This window comes from Melospiza melodia, chromosome 19 (assembly GCF_035770615.1).
Source record: "Melospiza melodia melodia isolate bMelMel2 chromosome 19, bMelMel2.pri, whole genome shotgun sequence".
In the NCBI taxonomy this organism is placed as follows: Eukaryota; Metazoa; Chordata; class Aves; order Passeriformes; family Passerellidae; genus Melospiza; species Melospiza melodia.
Window position 1 is genome coordinate 3,715,535 of NC_086212.1, and position 24,581 is coordinate 3,740,115.

Below are 24,581 nucleotides of genomic sequence, written 5' to 3' on the forward strand. Positions count from 1 at the left end.
ACCTGGGCTAATGGAAAGTGTCCCTGCTCATGGCAGGGGTGGAACAAGGTGAGCCTTGAGGTCCTTTTGAACCCAACCCATTCTGTGACTCTGTAATTCCTTTTGATCAGGCTGCACTTTGATTAACAAAGCATCTTCTGTGTGCTCTTTGCCAGGAGCATGGCATGGTCCAGCTGCTGCCACTGCTCTGGTCTCTCTATTTTAAAAAGCAAGAGAGAAAGAGGGAAAAAAAAGAGAAAGTGTCATCTGATCCTTATCCCTGCCAGAGCAGGAGCATCTTCAAAACCACTGGCTGAACAAGTTGCACTAAATAATTAGGACACGTGGGGGGACTAAAAGTAAAGAAAGACTGAAGCACAGATTTGCTGCAACGTTTCCACTTCACTGAGTCCGAAACAAGACACAAGGTGCCTGTTCTGGAAACCGAGATGTGGCTGTGGCTGAACAAAACAGCATGGACAGGAGAAAAGCAGGGAAAGGAAACCCACAAAAGCCATGGTGACTTCTGTGGGAGTCTGAAGGTCAGACATGCAGAGAGCAAAGCCAGGGGTGCAGCTGCCTTGCAGGAGAGCTGGGGGTGCTGTGGGGTGTCAGGGCTCAGCCCGAGCTGTGGGGAAGTAAGGAAAGAAGCTTCCAGCTAGGAAACCCATCAGCCTGCAGCCCTGGAGCAGGGAAGAGAACAAACCACAGACTGAGGTGTTTGAAATGAGACCAAGTGCCAGAGCATCCTCTGGGACCAGCCCAGGGCAGGCTGAGAGCCCCGAGGGGATTGTGCCACCCCTTCCATCACTCTGAGCCTGGAGGCTCGTTCAGAATCACCCTGGGACAGGGACAACAAAAGCCACAAGCACGGGGTCCCTGTGACCAGGAGAGGTGACACTGTGACACGTCCCTGTCACAGAGCAAGGGCACAGACCCTGCTGCAGGCACCTGCCTGTCCCCACCCTTCTAGGAAGCCTTCAGAGGTGACAAACCCAACACACTCATCGCAGCCAGGTGTCACTGAGCCCAAACCAGAGTTAATTCCAAAATGGAGATAAAAACATTGCTGTGAAACAGAGGGATGGGGGAACAGGACAAGGCAGCAGCCACCTGACCCCAGCAGAGCTGCTCCCAGCTCCTGCAGAAACACACACAGCTCCCTGCCCCATATAAAATATTTGTGCATCCTACATAATTTAGAATCCTATTAAATAACTTGACTCCCCTATTTTTCAAAGCAGCAAATTCCATGAATTTTGCATGGAATAAAAATTTAGCAATCATAGCAGTTGCTAATTTCTGTGCTGTGCTCAGAGCAGCCTTTCACTTCCCTGTAATGATTTTTAAACATTATCCTGCTGTTTCCTTTTTTCTATGCCTGGCATTGAAGAGCTCTGCGAACTATTTGAATTGCTCTGCTCTGAAAAAAAAAAATCCTGTAGGGGAGGAAAAATTAAATTCAATCATCACTCTACCCTCTGTGAACTGTGAAAGTCTTGGGAACATGAAAAGGTGCTTTGGAAAGGATGTTAAGCATTCAAAAGATTAGACAGCAATGTGCAATTAAATGTGTTCCACAACCCTTTGTCAGAGTATCCAAAACCTTACTTCTGCATGAACTTCAAATCCTCCCACTGGGAGCTTGTTCAAGTGGTTTACTTTAAACCTGTACTTTAGATATTCCATACCTTTCACTTTTATAATTCTTCAGCATATGCTAACACTGGCAGAGTTAATAGTAAGTGACTAATTTTAAACCCTGTGATTACTGGAGCTGATTTATATAGTAGCTTCACTTCACAATGCTGCGAATCAGGCACGCAGTAATTGCCAAGTTCAATTTTAGCTCTGTCACACTGAAGCATTAGTTTTTATGCCTCAGCTGTTGCCTCCTCCATGCTATAGAGGTAAGTTGATAATGCAGTAGGTTTTGCTGTTAAATATCATAATATTGTGATACCCAGTGTCAGATTCTTGCAAGCTTTGTGAGCTATGCATCATCTATTAACTAAATACTTTTATTAAGGGAATGGTTTGAAAAGGCTCCTATTCTAATTTAGCTCAGAGCACTGAATACTGGAAAGGGGGTGGGGGGGATACCATGATTTAATTCAGCACCAAAAGAGAGAGAAGCTCTCATCATCATCATCATCATCATCAAGGGGCTGTGATGGGAAATGTGAGGGGATTGAACTAAAGCCAGTGCACACAAACCCTCCAGCTGAGGCTCCTCACCCTGACCTCAGGCCGGGCACTTGCAGGAGCAGTGCCAGGAGCTGTTTCACTGCTCAGAACCAGGAGCTCTGGGGCTCAGGGTCCATGTCCAACAGCAAGTGGCCAAAGAGTGGACATCTCAGGGAATCTTGACCAAAGAATGGACATCCCAGGGAAACCTTCCTTGCCATCCCTGTGGATGCTGCTGGAGGGCTCATGGAGCCTGCTGGGACAAGCAAAAAGGAAAAGAGAGAGATGGGGACACCAGAGGAACTTTGCTAAGAAGAGATGGGGCTCCACAGCTCAGGGATGAGCTGCACTTGAAAGAAGAATGAGGCTGTGCTGCTGCTGCTGCCAGGCAGCTGAACCAACACACACAGCTGGGCATTACCAGTAATCCCTTAATAACACTTAAATCCACCCATCTCGTGGGCTTCGTGCTAGAAGATTTTCTTTGGTTGTTTTTGTTGGGTTTTTTTTCATTATTAAAGCCTTCTCATATCAAATTTACAAATGTGGTAAATTAGAACTGCTTTCCTTCCCATTCACACTTTCCTTGGTGCTCAGGATCAATGAAGGTGGGAAGCTGGAGACCCAGAGTATCAGAGAAGGCTTTAAGGACCAGACCCAGGCCTGGGGATGGATCTGGGGCACAGGAGTGGGGGCTCTGCTCTGCTCCATCGTTGATCTTTGTCTGGGAAGGGCACAATGCATCAGAAGAGTCTCTCTGCCCAGCCAGGTCCTTGCTCCTGTTGGACAAGCTGTGCTGATTTAACCTCTTCCTCCACGGCTCCCTCATCCCCAGGCAGATTCAGAGACACCAATCCAAGCCAACACCCAGGTCTGGCCCCTGTGGGGCTTCAGGGAGCCTCCTCTGATCCACCACTCAGCAGTCACTGGGGAAATTCCCTCTATCAGCACCAGCTTTCCCTCCTAAACCACATTTTATGGGCACAGGGCAGCTGTGCAACCCATGATCTTCACTGACAACATGGATCCCAGGCCAGCTCTGAAATCCATTGCTGACAACTCAGCAAAACCCATGGGGACAGTGGTGACCACTTCAGTGGCCACTTCTGTGACCATTTCACAGGGGTTCAAGGATGAGGGAAGAGACGAGGATCTGACTCCATGTTTCAGAAGGCTGATTTATTATTTTTTGATATATATTAAAACTGTACTAAAAGAATTGAAGAAAGGATTTCATCAGAAGGCTAGCTAAGAATAGAAAAAGAAGGAATGATAACAAAGGTTTGTGGCTTGGACAGAGTCTGAGCCAGCTCACTGTGATTGGCCATTAATTAGAAATAACCACATGGGCCAATTAAAGATCTACCTGTTGCATTCCACAGCAGCAGATAACCATTGTTTACATTTTGTTCCTGAGGCCTCTCAGCTTCTCAGGAGGAAAAATCCTAAGGAAAAGATTTCCCATAAAATATCATGGCTACTCACCTCTCCATTAATCCTCTCACCACTGGAGCAGGGCAAGAGCCTGAAAATGGGTAAGTTCCTCTTTTACTATTTTTTCCCCCGGTTTTCCAATAGGAAAAGAACCAAGATGCTGAACAGGGAGCATCCTGGAGAGCTGGAGCTCCATTCTGTTGTGGTTCAGAGCAGTGTCCAAGCCTCCCACAGCACAGGCAGCGCCCTCATCCCTGCAGCCCTTCATGTGGGAAGGTGGCATGCCTCACACACAGAGAAAGAGGAAGGAAAAATGTGGGAATTCTGCCAAGTGTGTGGTCACTGGGAGGAAGGAATAGGATTGCTGAATTTTTCAGCTTTGTTGATTTGGGTGAAACCAAAGCCACGTGCCTCAGCACGCTCCAGGAACCCACTGCACAAATTAATCAACCACAGTGCCCAGGGATTCTGAGGTGGAATTGACTCTTTGATGTCTGAAGTTGCATTTTTGGCAGCCCACCAGGGATGTCTGACCAGTGCCATTTGTTTCAGAGCCTCTCCCAAGGTCAGTGCTGCTGCATGCTGCAAACCACTGCTGGCTGCAGCAGCCCTTGGGTGACACATTGGAGGGTGTGATGGCATTGATGTTCCCAGAGGTCTTCTGGAACTAGAGCTGAGCTTAAACCACATTTTCTCACCTGCATCACCCCTGTGCTTTCTTGTGCTTACCTAATGATTGCCAAGAGGCCAAACTCCTCATCACAGCAGAGGGAGAGGCCACATTTCTGCAATCCCACCAAGCCCATGGCTTGCAAGGACACGGATTTCCCTGGCAGCAGGACAGGGAGGAGCAGGCTGGGGTCAGACACCTCTCTCAGCACACAAGGCAGGACCCTGCTCTGCTCTGGGGTACCGTGTGTCACACTCACTGCTAATGCAGAACCAATCTTTGCAGAACCCATATTTTTCAGCTTCTTCTGAAAAATAACCCTGGAGATAAATTCCCTGGTAGCAGTATGATTTCTGTCCCTTACACACCCACATATCCACACACTTTGCCCACCTTAGCTATAATTTTTACGGACCATCCTTTCTTAGGTGCCCGGCAGGACATTTTTCAGCTGTGGCCTCAAAACTCTGCTGGCCACACATCATTGCCAGGGAGGTTGGCATCCTCTGGGCACATCCTTGCCAGGGAAAATGGTTTAGGTTGGAAAGGACCTTAAGCCCATCTAGGACCTTAAAAGGACCTTAAAGGACCTTAAAGCCCCTCCAGTTTCACTCCTCTACCATGGGCAGGGACCTTCCACTATTCCAGGTTGCTCCAAGCCACAACTTGGCCTTGAACATGCCCATGGATGGGGCACCCACACCTTCTCTGGGCAGCCTGTGCCAGTGTTTTACTGTAGGAAATGGATTTGTAGAAAAATTATAAGATCTGTAACTCATTTGTATGAATTATAACATCTGTATTGTGTGAATTACAAGATCTGTATTGTCTCACTCTTGACATAAGACTGAAAATAGAATAAAAGTTTTTTAAATGGCTCTCAGTTGCCCCATCTCTGGGTCAAAAAAGGGCATAATCTGACATTTTGCTGTCATTGTAACAACCAAAAACGCCTTCCTTATATCCACTTTAATTTGACCCTCTTTTAGTTTAAAACACTCACCCCTTGTCCTGTAGCAACGGGCCCTGCCTAAAAAGTTTGTCCCCATCTTTACTGACCCCTTTAGGAACTGAATATGGAAGAGCAGGAGCTTGCACAGCATTTTATCCTCCAAATTCACAGCTTCCCACCAGCCAGGAGCTCTGTTTTGCTTTGGAACAGGAAAGGGGCATTGCCACAGCCAACACTGGGACAGAGCTCCAGAGCCCAGAGCTGCCCCAGCAGCACATCCCACCAGCTCTGCACAGAAAACACCTCCTGCTCTAATCCCTCCTGTATGTCAGTGTTATCCCCATCCACATTTTATAATTTGGAGATTGTGGCAGTCAGATCTGCTGAAAAATTCCTTTGCCCAGGATTTTGCTCCTGGGAAGCCGAGAAGCCTCAGTGAAAAATGAAAACAATAATTATCTGATTTGCTTCTCCTGTGTTTTGCTGCTTTGGAATGTGGTTGAACATTGTTTACTCACAGATGAGTGTTTCCTTGGTTTCATGTGAATTGTTTTGACTTAATGGCCAATCAGGGCCAAGCTGTGTCAAGACTCTGGAAGGAGTAATGAGTTTTCATTATTATCTTTTTAACCTTCTGTCTCTATCCTTTCTGTATTCTTTCATATAGTTTAGTATAGTATTTTTTAATATAATATAGTATTATAAAATAATAAATTGGCCTTCTGAGAACATGGAGTCAGATTCATCATTCCTCCCTGCCACGAGGCACCCCACAAATACAGTAGTAGATAACAAACTGAATAAACATTCAGCTTAAAATAATAATAATAAAAAAATAAAAGCATTGACACCTTTGCACAGAGAGATTTTGGCTTCTCTTTCTAATGCATTTAGCTGCTTTTTATGAAAACATCCTCATTATTTTCTGTGAAAAGAGGCAAGCAGGTGGTCCTGATTTCATGTGTCATGTGTCCCCTACCACACTGCTATGTGACTAAACTGAAACTGAGGTCTGAGCAGCTGCTTGCAGTGGACATGGGGACAGCAGAGCCCCCAGATGCTGTGCTCCTAATTCCTGCTGCATCCATCCCAGAATGGATTGGGTTGGAAAGAACTTAAAACTCATCCCATCCCACCCCCTGCCATGGCAGGGACACCTTCCACTGTCCCAGGGTGCTCCAATCCCCCCCCAGCCTGGCCTTGGGCACTGCCAGGGATCCAGGGGCAGCCACATCATTGGGAACTGCTGGAAATCCAAACTGTGCTGAGGTTCCAGCAGCCTCAGCTCACACCCTGTGCGTGCATCTGCAGCTCTGGGAGCTGCCTCTGGTGCTTGTGCAAGGCACCTCACACACCCCAGAGCTCCTCTGCAATTCCTGGCACATCCAGCACCACCAGTGAGCACTTTCCTACTGCTTCCCGTTTTCCCATCACAGTTAGGAAAAAAAGAAAGTCAAGAAATCCCCCAAACTGCAAGTGTTTTTTGGTGTTCAGATGAGAAAATTAAAGATATTTCAGCAAAGTCTGTTTACTCACATGCTGACACATGGAGAAGCTTTATTTAAAGCACTGAAAAGCTTTTTGGCCCCCTCTTCATGCTGCCCAGTGCCCCCAGTTTCAGCTGTAATGTGAAACCAGTTTGTTGGGGTGAGTGCTGCATCACTGGGTGAGTGAAGGGAGGAGGGAAGATGAGGAGCATGAAGAATTACATCAAGAACTGGCCCCCAGAGGCCTCTGTGATGCACATCCCCACATCACACTGGCAGCTCCCAGCATCCAGCCCCACTGGGGTTTATTTGCTCCAGAGCTGGAATTCATTTTGCACTCAACTAATGTAAGCCCAAAGTGCTTTCAAACAATACTCCTCTATTAGAGACATTACAAAAGCCATTATTTTCCTGTTTAGAGTCAAACTAAGCAAATACAAAGGTAACTTTATTTTAAACAGACTACCAGCATCACAAACAATGGATACCAAATATTCTTTTCCAATACACAAGGAATTTAAGGTTCATTTTTGCTCTTCCTGAAGGAGTCAAGAATACCAGCCTGGCAAACACCAGCTTGTGCAGCAACATGATTAAGAAATTGTAAAACACTTCCCTCCAAATCCTCTTCCTTAATGAGAGTTAAGAAAGGTCTGTTTAATAATACATTTAATTTCAAGCTCTCTTTCCTCCTACTTTCTAGAAAAGCATACATTCCAATGACACAGTGAAAAAAAAAAATCTTTCATTTGAAATTATTTCTAAATTGTTCCCAGTTATGTTCTTGAAAGTATTCCCAGTTGTCTGTGACATTCTCAGGCTTCCTACCCACCCCAGCAGCATCCTTAAGGGCTGGGAGGGGGCTGTGTTTGCTGCTATCACTGCATAAATCCAAAGCAGCTCACAGGATTTGCTCCAAAGGGATCAAGCCTGATCCTGGTGTCCTCCCTGCCACAACTCTGCTTCTTCAGACCATCCCTGACTTCAGCCCTGTTTCAGAGAGCCTGCAGCTCCAGGTCACACTCAGCAGCAGCCACCTGGCACCTTCACCTGTACCCAGGGGGTTTCTAAATGTCAGTTTTGCTGAGCAGCACAGGGAGACCTGCAAAGCTGCTCTCTGTTGTTCCAGGACATGAAATAAAATGATGTGGACGCTGGATTCTCCAAGGTAAAGAAGAGGGAAAGTTTAATTTTGACTTTAACATTTATAGATTTCTAAAAGTGACAGTGAATTGGAGGATGACAGTGCTATCTGCCCAATGACACTGGACAAACCAACAGTCCATCAAATTTCTCTTCTTCCATAAAAGAATGCAAAACAATTAATTATTTACATAAAGTACATTAAAAAGTTCGTTATAAAAATGTAAACATCAAAAATCTTAAAAAAACTTTAAAAAGCAGGGCAACAGCTCTCCCAAAGTTACCACATGCAGGAAGCTCAGAGCTGAGCTGGGCACAGGGTGGATGGAATGCTGAGGTGACCAAGCCATGCCCTCTGGAATGAGCAGTCTCAGGGGAAGATTCCACATGGGGCAGTAGTGGGAGCTCTTCCCCAAAACCACCCCAGGTGGTTCTGCACAGAGCTTCTCCCCCTGTGCCTTGCCAAGGATGCCACGGGCAGTGCAGAGCTCTGGTAGCAATGCCCTGCCCAAGCTGGAGGCTCCACACTGCACTCCTGACCTGCCAGCAGATCTTCCAGCACCTCAAGGACTTCATCTGACCATGAGCAGCACAGAGCAGTGAGGATTGTTCCTCCCAGCACCAGGAGAGTCACTCAGGGCTGATGCTGAGCCTTGCTCCAAGTATGTCCTTGGAAGCAGAATCCTCTCGTGCAGCCCCAGCAGCACACCCAGCACAGGCTGCTGCTGCTGCCAGCCCCAGCTCTGCTCCCCAGCCCAAAGGGCAGCACTGCAGGTCCCAGTGCTCCTCTGTGTTCCAGATTGCAATGTGAGATGTTTTCTATTATTACCATCTGTATGGCAGATTATCTTTTGTCAAGTGGGCAGTTTGCCTTATCTCTCTCTTTGAGTGATCACAATCACTCCTCCCTCAGGGGAGACACCTGCTGATAACAGCTATTGAATGTCCCTGCATGGCTGATAAGAACTACAGCATCCCATTGGCAGATGTGAGCCCAGAGGGAGGAGCCAAGCATTCCTACCTGGATATAATCTGGAGGTTCTGGAACACCAGCACAGCTTCTCCACTGGATTCCCCAGAGGAACAGCAGCTGCCTCTCCTTCCACTGGATCTTCAGAGGAAGAGACTGCACCCTTCTCCAGGATCCCTGCTCCAGCAGAGCCACCCTGACACTGCAGGAGGGCTGAGCCACAATTCCAATGGCACTGCTGCCAGCACCCTGACCCACAGGGTGTCAGGTTGGGTTCTGACTCTGGCAGTGTCATTTTGGTTTACTGCATTGCTTATTTTATCTTTTTATGTTCTTCCCTATTAAAGAACTGTCATTTCCTGCTCCCATATTTTTGCCTCAGAGCCCCTTAATTTAAAATTTATAGCAATTCAGAGGGGTGGGGAGGGTTTACATTCTCCATTTCAGGGGAGGCTCCTGCTTTCCTAAGCAGACACCTCTTTCCAAACCAAGACACTCTGAGGACCATCTTCTGGATGCTGGGACACCTGCCAGGAACACCCTCTGGAGTCCCACCATCCCTGCTCCCGTGCTGTAGGATGCATGGAGGACCAGAAGGTCCAAGAGCTTCTGGAGGCTGCCAGAACATCCTGTTTATCTCCACCACAGAACCCAAACCATGCCAGAACACCAGGACAGCTTTGGCTGGATGAAACCCCTGAGCCCAGTCCACAGCTGTGTCCATTCCATGCCATCCCTAGTTTAAGAAATGGCATTTTTTGGTGTGAACTCGGGTCCCACATGGAAACAGTGTCCTCCACAGGCAGGTTGGTTGTGGCAGAGCATCTCACAGCTGTGCTGCACTGCAGTAGGACCTTCAGGCCAGACTCCCCCAGCCAAGGAGCCAGCCTGGGCATCCTCTAATTCTGTGGCAGTGAGGATTAACTGGACACTGCATCAGTTGTAGATGCACAGCAATCTTAAGCCTTCATCAGCCTTACAAAGGCTAATTCATTATCCTTTCTGCTCCAAAAACAAGCTCTGCCTTCATTTACACCTTCACCAGCTCAAAGGAGGCTTCAGAGGTAAAACCTGGACAAATTTTATCAATGAGTTCAAATCTTGAGCTAAATCACAAGGAGGAACGGATTTACCCCAATCCCCTCCAAACATTCATCAACATCACCTGCCAGCTCAGCAGGATTTAATCTCTTTTTAATCTCTCAAAAGCAGTGGAGTGGATGGGGAAGAGGTTGGGCACACAGCAATGGTGGATCTCTCTCTCTCTTTCTCTCTTATATTTTATTTCTTTTTTGAATGAATCCCGGCTGCCAAATCACACAAAGCAGCACTCAGAAATTCATTAGGATTTTGTTAATATCACTTTCCAGGTAAATAACTGGTTGGGACAGAACACCACCTGGCTGAGGAGAAGAGGTGCCCACCCAGCAGCCTTGGAGGAACACAGTGTCTCCATGAAGATGCTCCAGGAGCTCCAATCCCACCAACAAGCTCAGGGAATGCTCAGGCAGGCTCTGCTCTGGACTGAGGGCAGGGGTGGGGTGGAGATGCACCAAGGGGTAGCAGAACCTTCCCCACAGCATCCACCAACACCGCTACAAAAGACACAAAATGTGCCCAAAACGCAGCTTTGCTCCATGGGTACCTGTTCTGTTGTGATTTCAGGGTTTACCTCAGAACCTCGGGTCCCTCCCCTGATCATTCCCTCCCATGTGTGTCAGTCCCCTCTCCTTTCCCCTCCCAGCACTGTCTGTCAGTCCTGGCATTCCAGAAGGCATCGAGTGATTGGCAGATTCACAGGATGCCCTGTACCCCTGGGGGCATTGGGCCATCCAGGTGTCCTTTGTCCCTTTGTCCCTCCCCTCCTGTCCCTGGCTGGTGGCTCCCTGCCCCTTCCCTGCCCCTCTCCCCGGGGTTAAAGGAGCAGCACCCACGGGCTCAGGGAGTTCTGCTGGAGCTGGTGCTGCATTCAGAGGCCTGTGGGCCAGAATAAAGCTCTGCATCCAAACCCTCCATCACAACCGACTCCTTTCCTTCACCATCGCCTCAAAGCTTCTCCACAGAGGGAAACCTGAGGAGCAGCCCCTGTTATGGGGGGAAGCTCCATCCCAGCACCACCAGAGCTCCTGCAGGCCTGGACTTGTCCCCACAGGCCCAGTGCAGCACCCAGGCAGCCAAAAGTGTCTGTGGGGTGAAACACCACACACCCAGCCAGCCAAAAGTGTCTGTGGGGTGAAACATTACAATTGCCATTATTTGGTTCAGCACCAAGGGCCAGACAAGCTCAGGCACATCCTGAAGAATATATTGGTATATTCCAATAGGTACTGCACCCACAAACAGCACCAGGGTGCTGTTTGTGGGTGCAGTACCTATTGGAATATACCAATATATTCTTCCTGCCCTCACTAAAGCTGTGACAGCTGGCTAAGCAGCCCAGGGACCCCTGGCAGAGCACAGGGCTGGTGGCAGCGGAGCCAGAGCGGGGGCGAATCCCAGGCAGCGCCTCTGGGAGCCCCCGATGGGAGCTGGGAGTGTTAGCGTGAGATTCGAGGTTTACATAACACCAGCGAGAGCTTTTGGCAGGAACAATTGGTATTAGCAAGGGAAAGGAAGCATCAGGAACAGCCGGCAGAGCAAAGAGACACCTCTCGCAGCAGCCCTCGGGCTAGGAAGAAAATAAATAACAAATGCAAAAGAAGCAACACTTGGACAGCAGAGAGAGAGAGAGGAAGCCTCCACAGAGGGAAACCAAGCCTGAATTGTGGCTGAGACCAGCAGGGAATTAAACTTTTTGTTGTCACCTCCTTCCCACCCCCATGGGACCGAGCTTTGTGCTTCACCAAGGTGCTCCAGTCATGCCTGCCACACTCAGTAATGACCAAGGGAAAGCTGAGCCTCACAGGACTCCAGAAGGATGGAGCCTCACAGGGTCCCAAAGGCATGGAGTTCAGTGGCCAGCCCACCCTGCAGAGCCTGGCTCCATCATTGCACCATGCTCCAAAACCTTCAATCACACAAACTTCTTCATTTTTATCTCAACTTGGCCTGTTGCTGCTGGGCTTCACTCTGGGAAATTATGTTTATCACAGAATATTCTGAGTTGGAAGTGACCCAAAAGGATGATCAAAGTCCAGCTCCTGGCCTGGCATGGGACAGCCCCAAGAATCCCAAAGCAAATCCAGAAAAAGCCTCAGAGAAGACTGGATTGCCCACCGGCCTCGTGAGTGGTTCCACAATGGCCAAAGGGATGAGTTTCATGTGGCCCAGCTTGCCCCTGTCCTACTCTATGTCCCACACTGCCACCAGCAAATGAGGGACTCCTAAAGGTGGGAAACACCTCCAAGATCACAGAGTCCAAGCACCAACTCAGCCCTGCCAAGGCCAGGATTAAACCACATCCCCAGGCATCACATCTCTGTGATTTAGAGCAGCACAGCAGCCACCAGCCCTATCCCACAGCTCCTAAGGACCATGGCCTGGTGTCTCAGTGATGAGGAGAGCCCCAGCAGCTCTCCAGGAGCCTGTGGGTGCTGCAGCCTCCCTGCTGTATGTGTGCCAAGCCTGTTCTCCAGACCTTTCTGTGCCAAGCAGAGCGTCCCTTCCAAGCTGGCACCGTCCCCGTGCTCATGGCACGATGACAGTGACACAAGCTCCAGCCCCACATCCAGCACCAGGCCCTTCCTGCCTCTGAGCCAGCCAAGATTTCCAGCGCTGGCGGCAAATGAGAAGCTCCAGTTGAACTTCAGAACATCCTAAGACAATTCCTCAAAACAAGAGGATGTTACAATCCACATTTCCCAGAGAATTCAGCAGTGCTTTCCTGGAAATGGAAACTACCTGTGGCTTCACGTGCAGCTTCTGGATAGCAGGACTAAAAATCAAACTTATCAGGAAAGTTTCCATGATAAACTTGGATGTGCCTGTGATACAGGGAACCTGGTTTAGAATCCAGTTTGGGTCGGAAGGGACCTTAAAGATCATCTCCCTGCCATGCACAGCACAGGAAGGTGAAGGAGTGGGAAAAGAGGATGATAATTTTGTGCAAGGCTGCCCTTGATTCCAGCTCTTCGCTTATTTCCTCTCCAACTGGCACACTGTGACCTTTCCAGGCAAAAAATAAAATTTAAAAAAATGTAATAAATAAATGAATAATATTAATGCATGCAGGGAAAGGATGCCAGAGTCAGCTCTAGAGCCTGCAGTCCAGATCCCTGCTCCCAGGACATATTCTAAATCTCAGTCAATACCACATGTTTTCCAAAGAACGAGGCATTTCACATTTTATTAATTCTAACTAAAGCCCTTTTTATTGCAAACTTTCTATTTAGCATTTGATTGCAGCCACCACCACTGAGACTCTCACTGTATTAGAGCAGAAAATCTATTGATATTTTTCTTTCCTGCCATCTCAATCCCAGAAGGTGCTGTTGAAATTAGTTCAAATACACTTTCAGAGGTCCCTTCCAGCCTGAGTTACTTTATGATTTTCAACATGTATTTGTTTCTTTGGTGCTCTCACACAAATTTGGTACCCCATTTCCACAGGTGATTGAAGCTCCATGTTGCTATTCCCACCAGGATTTGGCCTTTCTTTAAAAGAGGCCAAATATGCCAAACAATTCACTTAAAGGCCTGCAAGTTTATGAACTAAAAAGACCATTTCAATGCTTTTCACAGGCCAACTCTTAAATGGAAAACCCAACTTAATAGAGTGTTCAAAAAGCCACCATTCTGGTCTGATTTAAATCAAATGGTTAAATACTCCACATGTTTGGCACAGCCAGAACTATCTGCTTTGCAAACAGATGGCCACCCACTATTAATTTGCAACCTTGACACAGAAATGCAGGTTGTCAATTAATTAAAAAACAAATGCCAGCAGTCTTCAGTTCACATTATAACCTGCAGCCTTCCCTCTTTATCTTAAATGAAGGAAAAAAATAGATATATAAAGCTACCACCTACTAATGCAAACTCTTGGCACGGAATAAATGCTGGTCTCAGCTTGAACAGATTTATCAAGATGAAACCACAGTGTCACCAACATCCGTCTGGGGTAGAGAGCCCAGACCATAATTCCAGTGTCAGTCCCTAAATATCCCTGGATTGAAGGCTGACCTCACTGTCTGGCTGCAGGGCTGGGCCCACGGTGCTTGCTGGAAGGTTTTTTCTTCCAGGGCTGTTTGATCTTCAATCAACAATGCTTATCAGTGCTAAAGTCTGCCAGCCATTCCCAAAAGTTTGATATTTTTAACAGCACATTCTTCTTCTCCTTTGAACGCTATTTAGAGACAAGATAATGTGGCAGGGGAAAAGTTGCCTCCCTGGGCTGAGCATGAACAAACAGAGCAGGATCTGATGGGGGGGAACATTTTCCATTGCTACAAGCCCCAGTTTCTGTTCTTTGTGTCCCCCCCTCCCAGTATTTCTGCTTTTTCTTCTTTATGTGATATTCTAATGCTTTTTTGGGCCATTGCATAAGCTGAAATAAACCAATATCATTCAGCTAGAATTCACTAAGGTTTTCATACATTTCATTTCCATGCTGTCAAAGTTTCTCTTCTTTTTGTTGAGGACTCCAGGGTACACTGCCCCTTTGCTGACAGTAGGGACAACGGATCTAATTCCCTAAAAATACATCATTCTTCCACTTCAGGCACAATGTTCTGAGATGGCTCCATGTATAAAACCCCTCTGTTCAAAGAGGCACCCAAGAAAACTAAGAAACAAAGAATGGGAAAGAAACAGGGAATTGTTATTTATTGACAAAAAAGAAATAAAAACATTAGGGTTTAGTAACTGTAAGTGATGCAACAAAATCACAGAATGGTTTGGGTTGGACTTCATTCCATGGGCAGGGACACCTTCCACTGTCCCAGGTTGTTCAAAGCCCTGTCCAGCCTGGCCTTGGGCACTGCCAGGGATCCAGGGGCAGCCACAGCTGCTCTGGGCACCCTGTGCCAGGGCCTGCCCACCCTCACAGGGAACAATTCCTAATTCCCAATCTCCCATCCATCCTTGCCCTCTGGCACTGGGAGCCATTCCCTGTGTCCTGTCCCTCCATCCCTTGTCCCCAGTCCCTCTCCAGCTCTCCTGGAGCCCCTTCAGGCCCTGGAAGGGCTCTGAGCTCTCCCTGGATCCTTCTGTTCTCCAGGTGAGCACCCCCAGCTCTCCCAGCCTGGCTCAGAGCAGAGGGGCTCCAGCCCTTGGAGGGTCTCCATGGCCTCCTCTGGGCTCTCTTCAGCAGCTCCAGGTCCTTCTCATGTTGGGGGCCTTCAGCCACCCACCCTGTGCCCTCCCAGCACCACAGAGGTCCCTGGGAGCATCTTCCCCTCTGCATAAAGGAGAGGTGAGGGTGGAATAAAGGAATGGAATCAAACAGCTCATCCTCAGCCAAGGGTTTGCTCTCAGGGGAGAAGGGAGCTCAGCCTGCACTGCTGGAACAGCGCTGAGCTCCACCAGCTCCACACGAGGCCCAGCTCTCCATGACAATCCCCTCCCCTTCCCAGCATCATCCTTCACACTAAAACTGCTGCATTTGAGGGTTTTCAAAAGGCTTGAGAACTCCTAAAGAGCCTGCACAGCCCTACCACCTCCCCAGGGACAGGGAGATGTTCAGGAATAAACACTTGGTGAACCTGGCTGGAAAGGTGGAACTTCCTTCATGGGTATGAATGTGGAGGTCCACATCTATGGAAGAGAGAAGCCTTTCAGATGTCCCAGGCTCTGCTTGCACTTCTCCACGGGCCTGGATCTCCTGCAATGGATACTCAGTGCTCAGGGTGCCTCAAATTATTCCTAAAATAACCCCCACATGTCTGGGGGGCCCTGAAATGAGCTGGAGAGGGAGAGCTTGGCCAGTTCCTGGAGAGGATAAAAGGCAGAGCCATGACACTGCTCTTATCTCTCAAGCTTGGCCACTGGCAAGAGCAGAGATGGAGAGGAAGGTGATTGTTTCCTCTAAAGTGGAGAGGAAAAGCACCATGCACATGCAGGCAGCTGGGAAGAGAGGGGATGGAGCCTCCCTGAGGAGCCCAGATGGGGATGGAAACTCTGACTCACCAGCAGGTTTTGTGGGAAGAGAAACCTGGTGATATGATCCAGCTCATCTGATAGAAAAGGGCTCCTTGCCCTAGGAATGGAACAGGATCCATGGGGCTGTGGGGGAAACACAGCCTGGGTGGCAGTGACCAGCGGGGAGGGTGGCATGTGCCTGGGCTCGTGCTCCACCTCCCCTGAGCTCCACAGTGCCAGGGCTGCCCCAGACCTTCCCTCCAGGCTGGGGGCCCTGCTGGGGAAGATGATGCTCATTGGCAATGGGGAGAAAAGGCTCAGAGCAGAGTGCAGCAGCTTCTGCCACCTGGTCTTTAAATGTCACCCCCCTTTCCTAGCACCTGCTAAGTCATGAGATCCTTAGAAACCCAGGGAAAAAAGGCAGCATGGGAGCAAGGGGCTAAGCCCTCAAACCAGCAGAAAAAGTTAAATCTTCCACATTTTAACCACTGGCAAAATTCTCCTGTGTCCAGCTCCAGCCCAGAATCAGAGGTGAAGAAGCTGCCTGGGAGCAAGGCTGGGCTGATTTCTGCAGATCAGGCTGCTCTGAAGCCACGTGCAGCGACCAACACAGCCCAACAATCTCCCCACAAGAGCAATTCCTGGCTCAGGCCCCGTTTAACACTTCCCTCCCAGCTCCCTTCGCCACGGAGCCGAGCTGCAATCTCACAGTCGTCAGGAAGAGATTTAATTATATCTGCAGAGGTCAAGCAATCCATGCAAAAGATGGGGGAGGCGGGGAGAGGTTCTGTGGCACAAGGCAGAGATTCTGCCTGCAGCACCACGGCAGCCAGGGCCATTTTTCAGGGAAGAAATGGCATCCATCAGAACAAAACCTCCGCAAGGAAACAATAGGAAAAGGTGGGGGGGAAGGCAGATAATTAAGATATTTAAATCTGGTCATACAGCTATAAAATCAGGTGATTTAATGCTGTTTTCTATTTTTTTTATTCTTATTATTTTTTAAAGAGTGGTATGATCAGTGCTTGTTCCAGTAAGTTTTGTTGAGAGATTTCTTCCTGCTGAAGCTGAGCTGTGCATCCCCAATTACTATAATTATATATAATATATCATATATAATGCAGAATATAATTTCTATCATATATTAGATAATGGATAATTTATGTACACCATAGAATATAGTATATGCCATCTATAATTTATGTGTAATATTATAGAACATACATTATGCATTATTTAATTATATTAAAACGAGTGTAAAATCACAAAGGTGGAACATTAGAGCTCAAACCTCCAATTAGGAATTAATAGTTTGAAAGCTCTAATCACACTAACACTTCAGCCTGACTTGAGGAATACTGAATAAGATCTCAAGAGGAGGCAGAGGTGCTGCTACACGACAGTTCAGACAGAAGCCTCGCACTCACCGGATGGAAAATTGTCAGGAAAAACACATTAGCAACACAATAACTTATTTTTAATGTGGAGCTGTTAGGAAAACACAATTATATGCTTCATTTATACTGCCAGATATAACCCAACTTATGGTAAAAGCATTTAGAGCTCATTTTGTAAAAAAAAAAAAAAAAAACAACAGAGGAGTACAAAGGTAATAGGGGAAAATTGCACCTCGAGGGGAAAATGCTTCCCCCTCCCAGTGGGGCCAGTGTGTGGTGGTGGAGCATCCTCATCTCCTGCTCCTTGTAGCCAGCAGGAAGGAGATGCAAAGTGAAGGCAGCATGAAAACAGAGATTTTTCTGCAAATGCTGCAGGAAGATCACAATGTTAGCAATGACTCCCAGGAAAGGAGCTGGCAGTGCCCGTCCTGACAAGGAGGAAAAGCTGGAAGAGCTCTGCAGGGTTCCAGGTGCTCTCCCACTGCCCTGGCACCAGGATCAGCCATGTACCCTCCAAACTATTGAGTGCTCTGGTTTGTACAAGAAAATACAGTTTATTAACAGAATATTTTCTCTGTTATGGATGCACAAACTGATCCTGGTCCCTGTTGCAGGGATTTCCTCTGCAGTTAGGGTGGTGTAACACCCACACCTCTGGAACACCAATTCAGGGGACAGTCATTGATTTGAAGAATCATAAATAAATCAGAGAAACTTGCACAGTTTTGATCCTGAATTTTTTGTTTCTTGATGTCTCCTCTGCTACAAGGACTTCCACGGATGAGGTCCTTGACAAGGTTATTCAGAAGCAGCCCAAACAAACATGTTGTTACACACAAGTCAGACTGATCTTCCAAACATCTCCCATTGTTCCCAAAACAACCAGATTAAAGCCTCCCCTCCGTGCATGCAGAGAGAACAACATTTTCTATGAATGGATGGACATTCATTATTTAGCTCCCAATCCCTGACTTAAAGCCCAAGGCATTAAAAAAAAAAAAAATGGAGCTTCAAACACTCTCTGCTGTGCAACCCATCAAAGACCACTCTGGAGAAGGCAGGGTTGTCCCACTGAGTAACTCAACCACTTCTCAGAGGAAGCCCTTGCCCATATTCAGGGCCTAAAAGAAAAAAAATATTTCAAAAATCTACATTTGCAAATCAACAGGAGCTGCCTGCCAAATGAGAATGAAATGGGCCCCAAATTAAAAATCTGCTGGACTTTGTTCTGCATCCAAAATCCTCCATCTCCAAAGAAAGATTTATGCTACTTCAAAACAGAGCTGGCTTCCGAAGTAGGAAGGGAAAGAATGTATTTTATCTTCCAGAATGGCAAAGCAGTGCTGGAACAAGGAAAAAGGTACCATGTTTATCACTGCAATGTACAATTTATTATAAAAATCAAAACAGAACATTTCACAGAAATGCATTTGCTACATTGACTCGGGCTCGTACCAGCTCAGATCCCATTTCTGAAGGGTTCTTAAAAGAAGAGAACATTGGTTGCAGACTAACACCCATCACATAACTAGCAGATATTAATGGTGTATTGGTAAAATAGCTTTTGTCAATTTATCAGCCCAAAAGGCAAGAGAGAGGCTGTGTTTGGAGAGGCAAAGCCACAGGATCCTACAAGGAAAATTCGGGAAAAGGTTCGATGGTGCTGACGAATCCTACAGAAATCCTGCAGGGTTAATAAAAGAGCCCCCAGCATGGGGATTCCTGAGGACCACAGACACTCCCAGGATCTCACAGCAGTGTGGATTTGGTATTTCCAGGCTGAGTTCTCCTCCTCATCATCATCCTCATCAATCCCCATCAATTCCACTGGCTCCAAATTGGGCATCGTGCTAACCCAGTCTGACCATTGTAGCACCAGAAGCAAGCAGGCAGAATTTCTATTTAAATTTATTTCTGCAGGAAGAATAGAGATGATAATTCACTCCCCAAAGATGCCCCTGGGGAGCAGGATCACTCCTCCAGCATCCCTGCACACCCTGCATGAAAGAGCTCAGGGTATCGTGCTCTGGCAGGATTCCTCTCCCAGACCTCCCTTGCCAAGGCAATTTTGCTTGGGCTGAGCAGGAAAAACTCCCTCCTGAGCTTCATAGAGCCACACACACAATTGAGGATCTAGGAAAAAACCCTTCCATGCTGCTGTGTCAGCCAGCACACCAGATCCTGTCACTAAAGCTCTGCTAAGAGCAGAACGAGCCTCGCTCTTACTAAAATGCACATTTTGCTGCTCTTCCCCAAAACACCAGCATCACACACGGGCAGCTCAGAGCCCTGTGAAAGCTTTCCTGGCAAACAGGCAGGAAGGGGAATGCAGCAGGAACCAGGAAAATGGCCAGAGAGGACAGGAAAAGGGGTTTAGCCCTAAGTTTAAACAAGGAATCCAAACCAGAGGTGTTTCCTTTAGCAGTGCTCAGGTGGCCGATGACAGGGACGGGTGTCACAGGTTGGGATGAGGGCTCCTCACACTTTGAGCTGAACCTCCCCAGTCCCTCGTGGACACTGTGCAGACACCAGAGGGGTTCCTGCTATCCCAGAGGTGGAGCAGGTCCTGGATCCAGCCCACAGGATGGGGGGCTGTACTCCACAGTGGGAAATGCTCGTTGCAGCTTGTCCTCTCAGGTGGCTCCTCAACACCTTGGGCTGAGCACTCTACAGCCCTAAAAATCCTGCCAAGGAGCATCAGGCTGTGAGCAGCAGCTCCCTGGGCACCAGGGGGTTTGGGGCTGGCTCCTCTCCCCAGCTGCCATGGCAGGCTGCTCCATGCAGGATCACCAGTAACAGGGACTGGTTTACACAAGGAGCCCTTTTCGCCAGCTTTGATGCCACCAGTACTCCTGATCCATTAGAACGGCTCACCAAACACAGTCAGCAGCAAAAAGGACTCATTCTCACCCTGCCTGATAGGGCAGGAAGGCTCTCATTATCCACTTGTGGGTGTCCAGCCCCTCACCACCTTCCCCATCCCTGCCAGTGGCCATCCCTTCCAGGGAAAACAGGGATGCTGTGGGAGCAGTTAAAGGAAGGGTACAAATTGCCCCTTTCTGGGGAGGCCTGGGCTGAGCACAAGCTCCCATTTCATTATCCCTCTAAACATCCCTTGTCCTTTCAGAAATGGAAATGCTGATGTGCAATAGGCCCCTGCATAGCTGCAGAGAGGAATTGTGGCTGACTGCAGCGTGCAGGCGAGATTGGAGACCTCCTGGTAACAATATCATGTCCAGTAAGTGCACAAAACAATTCCATTAACATTTCAGGCTGCTCTGGGCTAAGGCATCTCTGCCGTGCTCCCAGTGAGTTATTTATGCACAGTGACACTGCACAGCCCAGCTTTGCTGCCTCCCCCTCAAGAAATAAATAAATAAAGGGGGGAAAAAACCCCAAACCAAACAAAAATACCCTGAACAAAACAAGCCTTTTAAATCAAAGGGCTTTAGAGCATCTCCGTGAACTCAGCGAAGCAGGAGGACAGCAAAGAGCCTGTAAGTGCTCCTTGCTCAGGTCCTTCCCAGAGATGGATTTTATCCATTTTACAGTGGGAGAATTCTGATTTTTTCAGTCCACCCTACCCTCCTCTGAAGCTTTTTTAAAATGGAAATGCTTTGAGGCAGACACTGTGTCGGCCCAGCCCTGGGCTGAGCCACCAGCACCAGACAGGAGCAGTGGGGTTGGGATTTGGCCAGGAGCAATGGGGTTGGGATTTGGTCAGGAGCAGTGGGGTTGGGATTTGGTCAGGAGCAGTGGGGTTGGGATTTGGTCAGGAGCAGTGGGGTTGGGATTTGGTCAGGAGCAGTGGGGTTGGGATTGGTGTGAGGATCTGGAGGCTCTGGAGTTTCCCAGAGACTCCCATGTGGCACCAGGAAGCAGGAGAACCCTTGCTCCATGGCAGAGAACATGAGAATGAGAGAACAGCACGCTGCTGGTGATGCTCGGCCGGATCCCAGCCTGGAGTTCTCCGAAGGAAAAGCAGCAGAGCCAGCTCCTCCTGCCCCTCTCCGGGCCACGGTTTGGTGCTGAAGTTACAGCTGCTACACCTGCAGCCTGCCAGGGAAACTGAGTCAGCCCATTCCATCCCTGCCTTCATCCCAGCCACATGCCACAGACAAACGTGCACGGCTGTGCATAAGCAAATGTCATTTGATAACTCAGAAAAGAAAAGGGGGGGGGATGGAAAAAGTACCAGCAAAGGGTAAGTCACTTCCTTTCTTCTGCCGCTGCCTTCAGATGCTCGCTAGCAGTGACAACAGCAGCATCTGGTGGCAGTGGTCAGTACCTGGGGCGCTCCTCTCCGCTGTCCCATCCGCCCAGGGCAGGACCAGCAGCAGCAGCAGCGCCCATCGCACCCTCTCGCCTCGCTGCACCCCCAGAGGAGGCGATTCCCGCAGCCCCGGAGCCGCGGATCAATGGCCAGCGCCTAATCCGGGACTAATCTCAGGGATTCAGGCCACGGATGAGCTGAGGACGAGGGGCCCCGCGCCCCAAGGCTCGGGGGGACACGGGCACCGCGCAGCCCCCAGGCTGGCAGGCCACCAGCCCCAGCTCCCGCACAGAACACCGCAGGGCAAAGCGAATCGTGTTGGCATCGACAACTTCTGGCTAAAAGCGAGTTCCGAAAGCCAGAAGGGTTTGGGGGCAGCCGCAGTTGCCAGTGGCTTACACGATCCCAGGTTTCTGCTCTCGCACACGACGGGCGGGTGTTCCAGCAGGACAAATGTCCTGCTCCCAGGTGATCCGGCTCTCGTCAGTATTTTAAGAGCTTATTTAGTGTTTTAAGAGCAACGGCAATGATAATAAAACACTTTGAAGGCAGCAGGTACAGGCGCAGTACGCAGATAGAGGCGAAAACAACGAAAGTTGTTTCCTTTCAGTATAATCCGGCATCTCAAAATAAACGAGAACTATTCGGTTTGCTACGACTTAATAAAAAGAGATAACTAACCCACTGACAGAAAAACAGTTAAATGCATCTCTTGATACATTAAGATTAATTTGCCGCGTCTGGGAAGCCGCACGCATTTCCCTCTGCTTGTGTTTTAAGAGTTTGATCCCAAAGTATCACAACAGTGAGGTGAGCCGAGAGCATCCTGAGCTGCTGTACCAACGCAGGAGAGCATTTTCTCCTTTTATTAACTCTTTTCGACGCAATTACCCGAATTTGGCCCGGAAGGCAGCAAGGATTACGTCTGGGATGATCCCCTTCCTTCCAAAGAGATCTGGATCCCAGGGCTTTGTAGCTGAAACATCAGCGCTATTTACCCACAGCGAGCAAGGCAGAAAACTCCTTATCCCTGAAGTAGCATCTATCCCCTTCGCTTGGCTTCCTGCAGGATGAGGGAAATTTCCTAGAGCACCTCCGCTCTCTCAAATATCCCCTGCGCATCCCTCTCCCGTTACAAGTGCAGGCTGCTTCGCCTCGCAGCTGCAGCGAGCGGGGGAAATGTCAGCGACGGAGGTTTCCCCGCCGTGCTGGGGATCTGGGGGCACACGGACACCCCCAGCCCGGAGCTGGGTGTCCCCTCGGCGGGTGAGGCTCGGAGGCGAGGGACGGGGCCGGACCCCGCTCGGGAGGAGCCGCAACCCGGCCCGGCGGTTCCGCGGCTCGTGAAGAAGGTACAAAACAACAACACGGCCGAGAACAACAGGGGAAAAAGTGCCCGACAACAACCGCAACAACAACCCCCCAACACCGCACATCGCTCCGGGCCGAGCGCTCCCGGAGCGGGGCGGAGGAGGTTAAACCAGCCCCGCACGGACACACGGACACCGCACGGACACACGGACACCGCACGGACACACGGACACCGCGTTCCGCTCCCGGAGCGGCGCAGGTAAAACCAGCCCCGCACGGACACTGCACGGACACACGGATACCGCACGGACACACGGACATCGCGCTCCCGGAGTGGAGCGGAGGAGGTTAAACCAGCCCCACACGGACACCGCGTTCCGCTCCCGGAGCGGAGGAGGCTAAACCAGCCCCGCACGGACACCGCACGGACATCCCGGAGAGGAGGAGGTTAAACCAGCCCCGCACGGACACACGGACACCGCACGGACACACGGACACGGCGCTCCGCTGCCGGCCCGCCCCGCCGAGCATTGCCCGGGCTCGGGCTCCCCCCGCCCGCTGCGGGCGGCCCGGACACCCGACGGCTCCCCCCGCTCCGCTTCCAGACCACTTTCAAAATTCCCTCCCGCAGCAGCGGCGCCGCCGCCACTTTCCTTCCCTGTCCCCGTCCCCGTCCCCGTTCCCGTCCCCGCGGAGCCGCGCGGGACTCGCCGAGCCCGGGCTCCCCCCTCGCCGGCGGTACCTTGTTGCAGTGATAATAATCCAGCGGGCCCAAGCAAGTGGGGTCCGCGCCGGGCAGCGAGCCCACGGCGGGCGGGGCGGAGGGGTAGAACCGAACGTCCATGCCGGGGCTGCGGGCGGCGGCAGGCGGGGGCTCCAGCGGGCATGGACCCGGCTGCGGCGGCGGCGGTGCCTGTGGCGCGGGGAGAGGGCGGGGAGAGGGCGGGCGGGGGGGCGGCGGCGGCCCCGGCCCGCCCCGCTCCGCACCGCCCCGCGCCGGGGCCGCTATTGTTCGCGGCGGGGCCGGGCGGCTCCTCCAGCGCCGGGGGCTCGGGCACGGCGGGCAGCGCCGCTGGAGGAGCCCCGAGCGCTGCTCGGCCCCCATCCCCGGTCAGGGGAAGGCTGGCACAGCCGCCCGCCGGTTCTCCCGCCCGCTGGGGACCCTGCCGTGCCCTACAGCCCGGTCCCGACACGGGACGGTGCCCGGCAGCTTCGTTTCGCTCCGCTCCTGGTGCCCAGCCGCTGGTGAGGGATGCAGTCCAGCGCGCTGGTCCACCCTCACAGGGACCCCAAAGCGGTGCCCCGTTTAGAAGCCCTAACTGCGCCCTGTTTCTCTGCCAGCCTGGAGAGAACGGCCAGGCTCAGCCCCTGCACCTGGCATTGCCTTCCTGCTCCCCAGGGCACCCCCATTGTCCCCCCACACATCCCATCCGTGTATTTTTATAATTCCCGCGGCTGGAAGGCAGCTCCATCCATGATCATCCCCCTGCGGCCCCCACGGGCCGGGATGTTCAGGGCAGAGCGCATGGAAAACCCAAAGGTGTCCGAGGGCAGGGAGGATGCTCGGAGGTGAGCAGGATGGGCGGGCAGGGCTCCCCCTCTCTCCCTCCCTCCCTCCCGCTCTCTCCCGCTCCCTTCCAGCAGATCCCTGTGCAAAAGCAGCCCATGGAGAGAATGTTATGTACAGAGCGGTTTTGCAGCACGTTATCCCATCCCCAGGCAGGGGGAAACGCTTCAAAGTTGCAACAACCGGTCCATAGG

General features: G+C 50.2%; 1 protein-coding gene across 1 annotated transcript in view; it reads right to left on the bottom strand.

The window, feature by feature from the left end:
* Positions 1-23,715, bottom strand: part of TOX2 (TOX high mobility group box family member 2) — a 176,401-nt gene extending 152,686 nt beyond the window's left edge. The window contains exon 1 of the mRNA XM_063172164.1: positions 23,563-23,715. Coding sequence (XP_063028234.1) covers positions 23,563-23,664 — 102 coding nt within the window. The 5' untranslated portion in view covers positions 23,665-23,715. The remainder of the gene's footprint in view (positions 1-23,562) is intronic.
* Between the last annotated feature and the right edge of the window lie 866 nt (positions 23,716-24,581).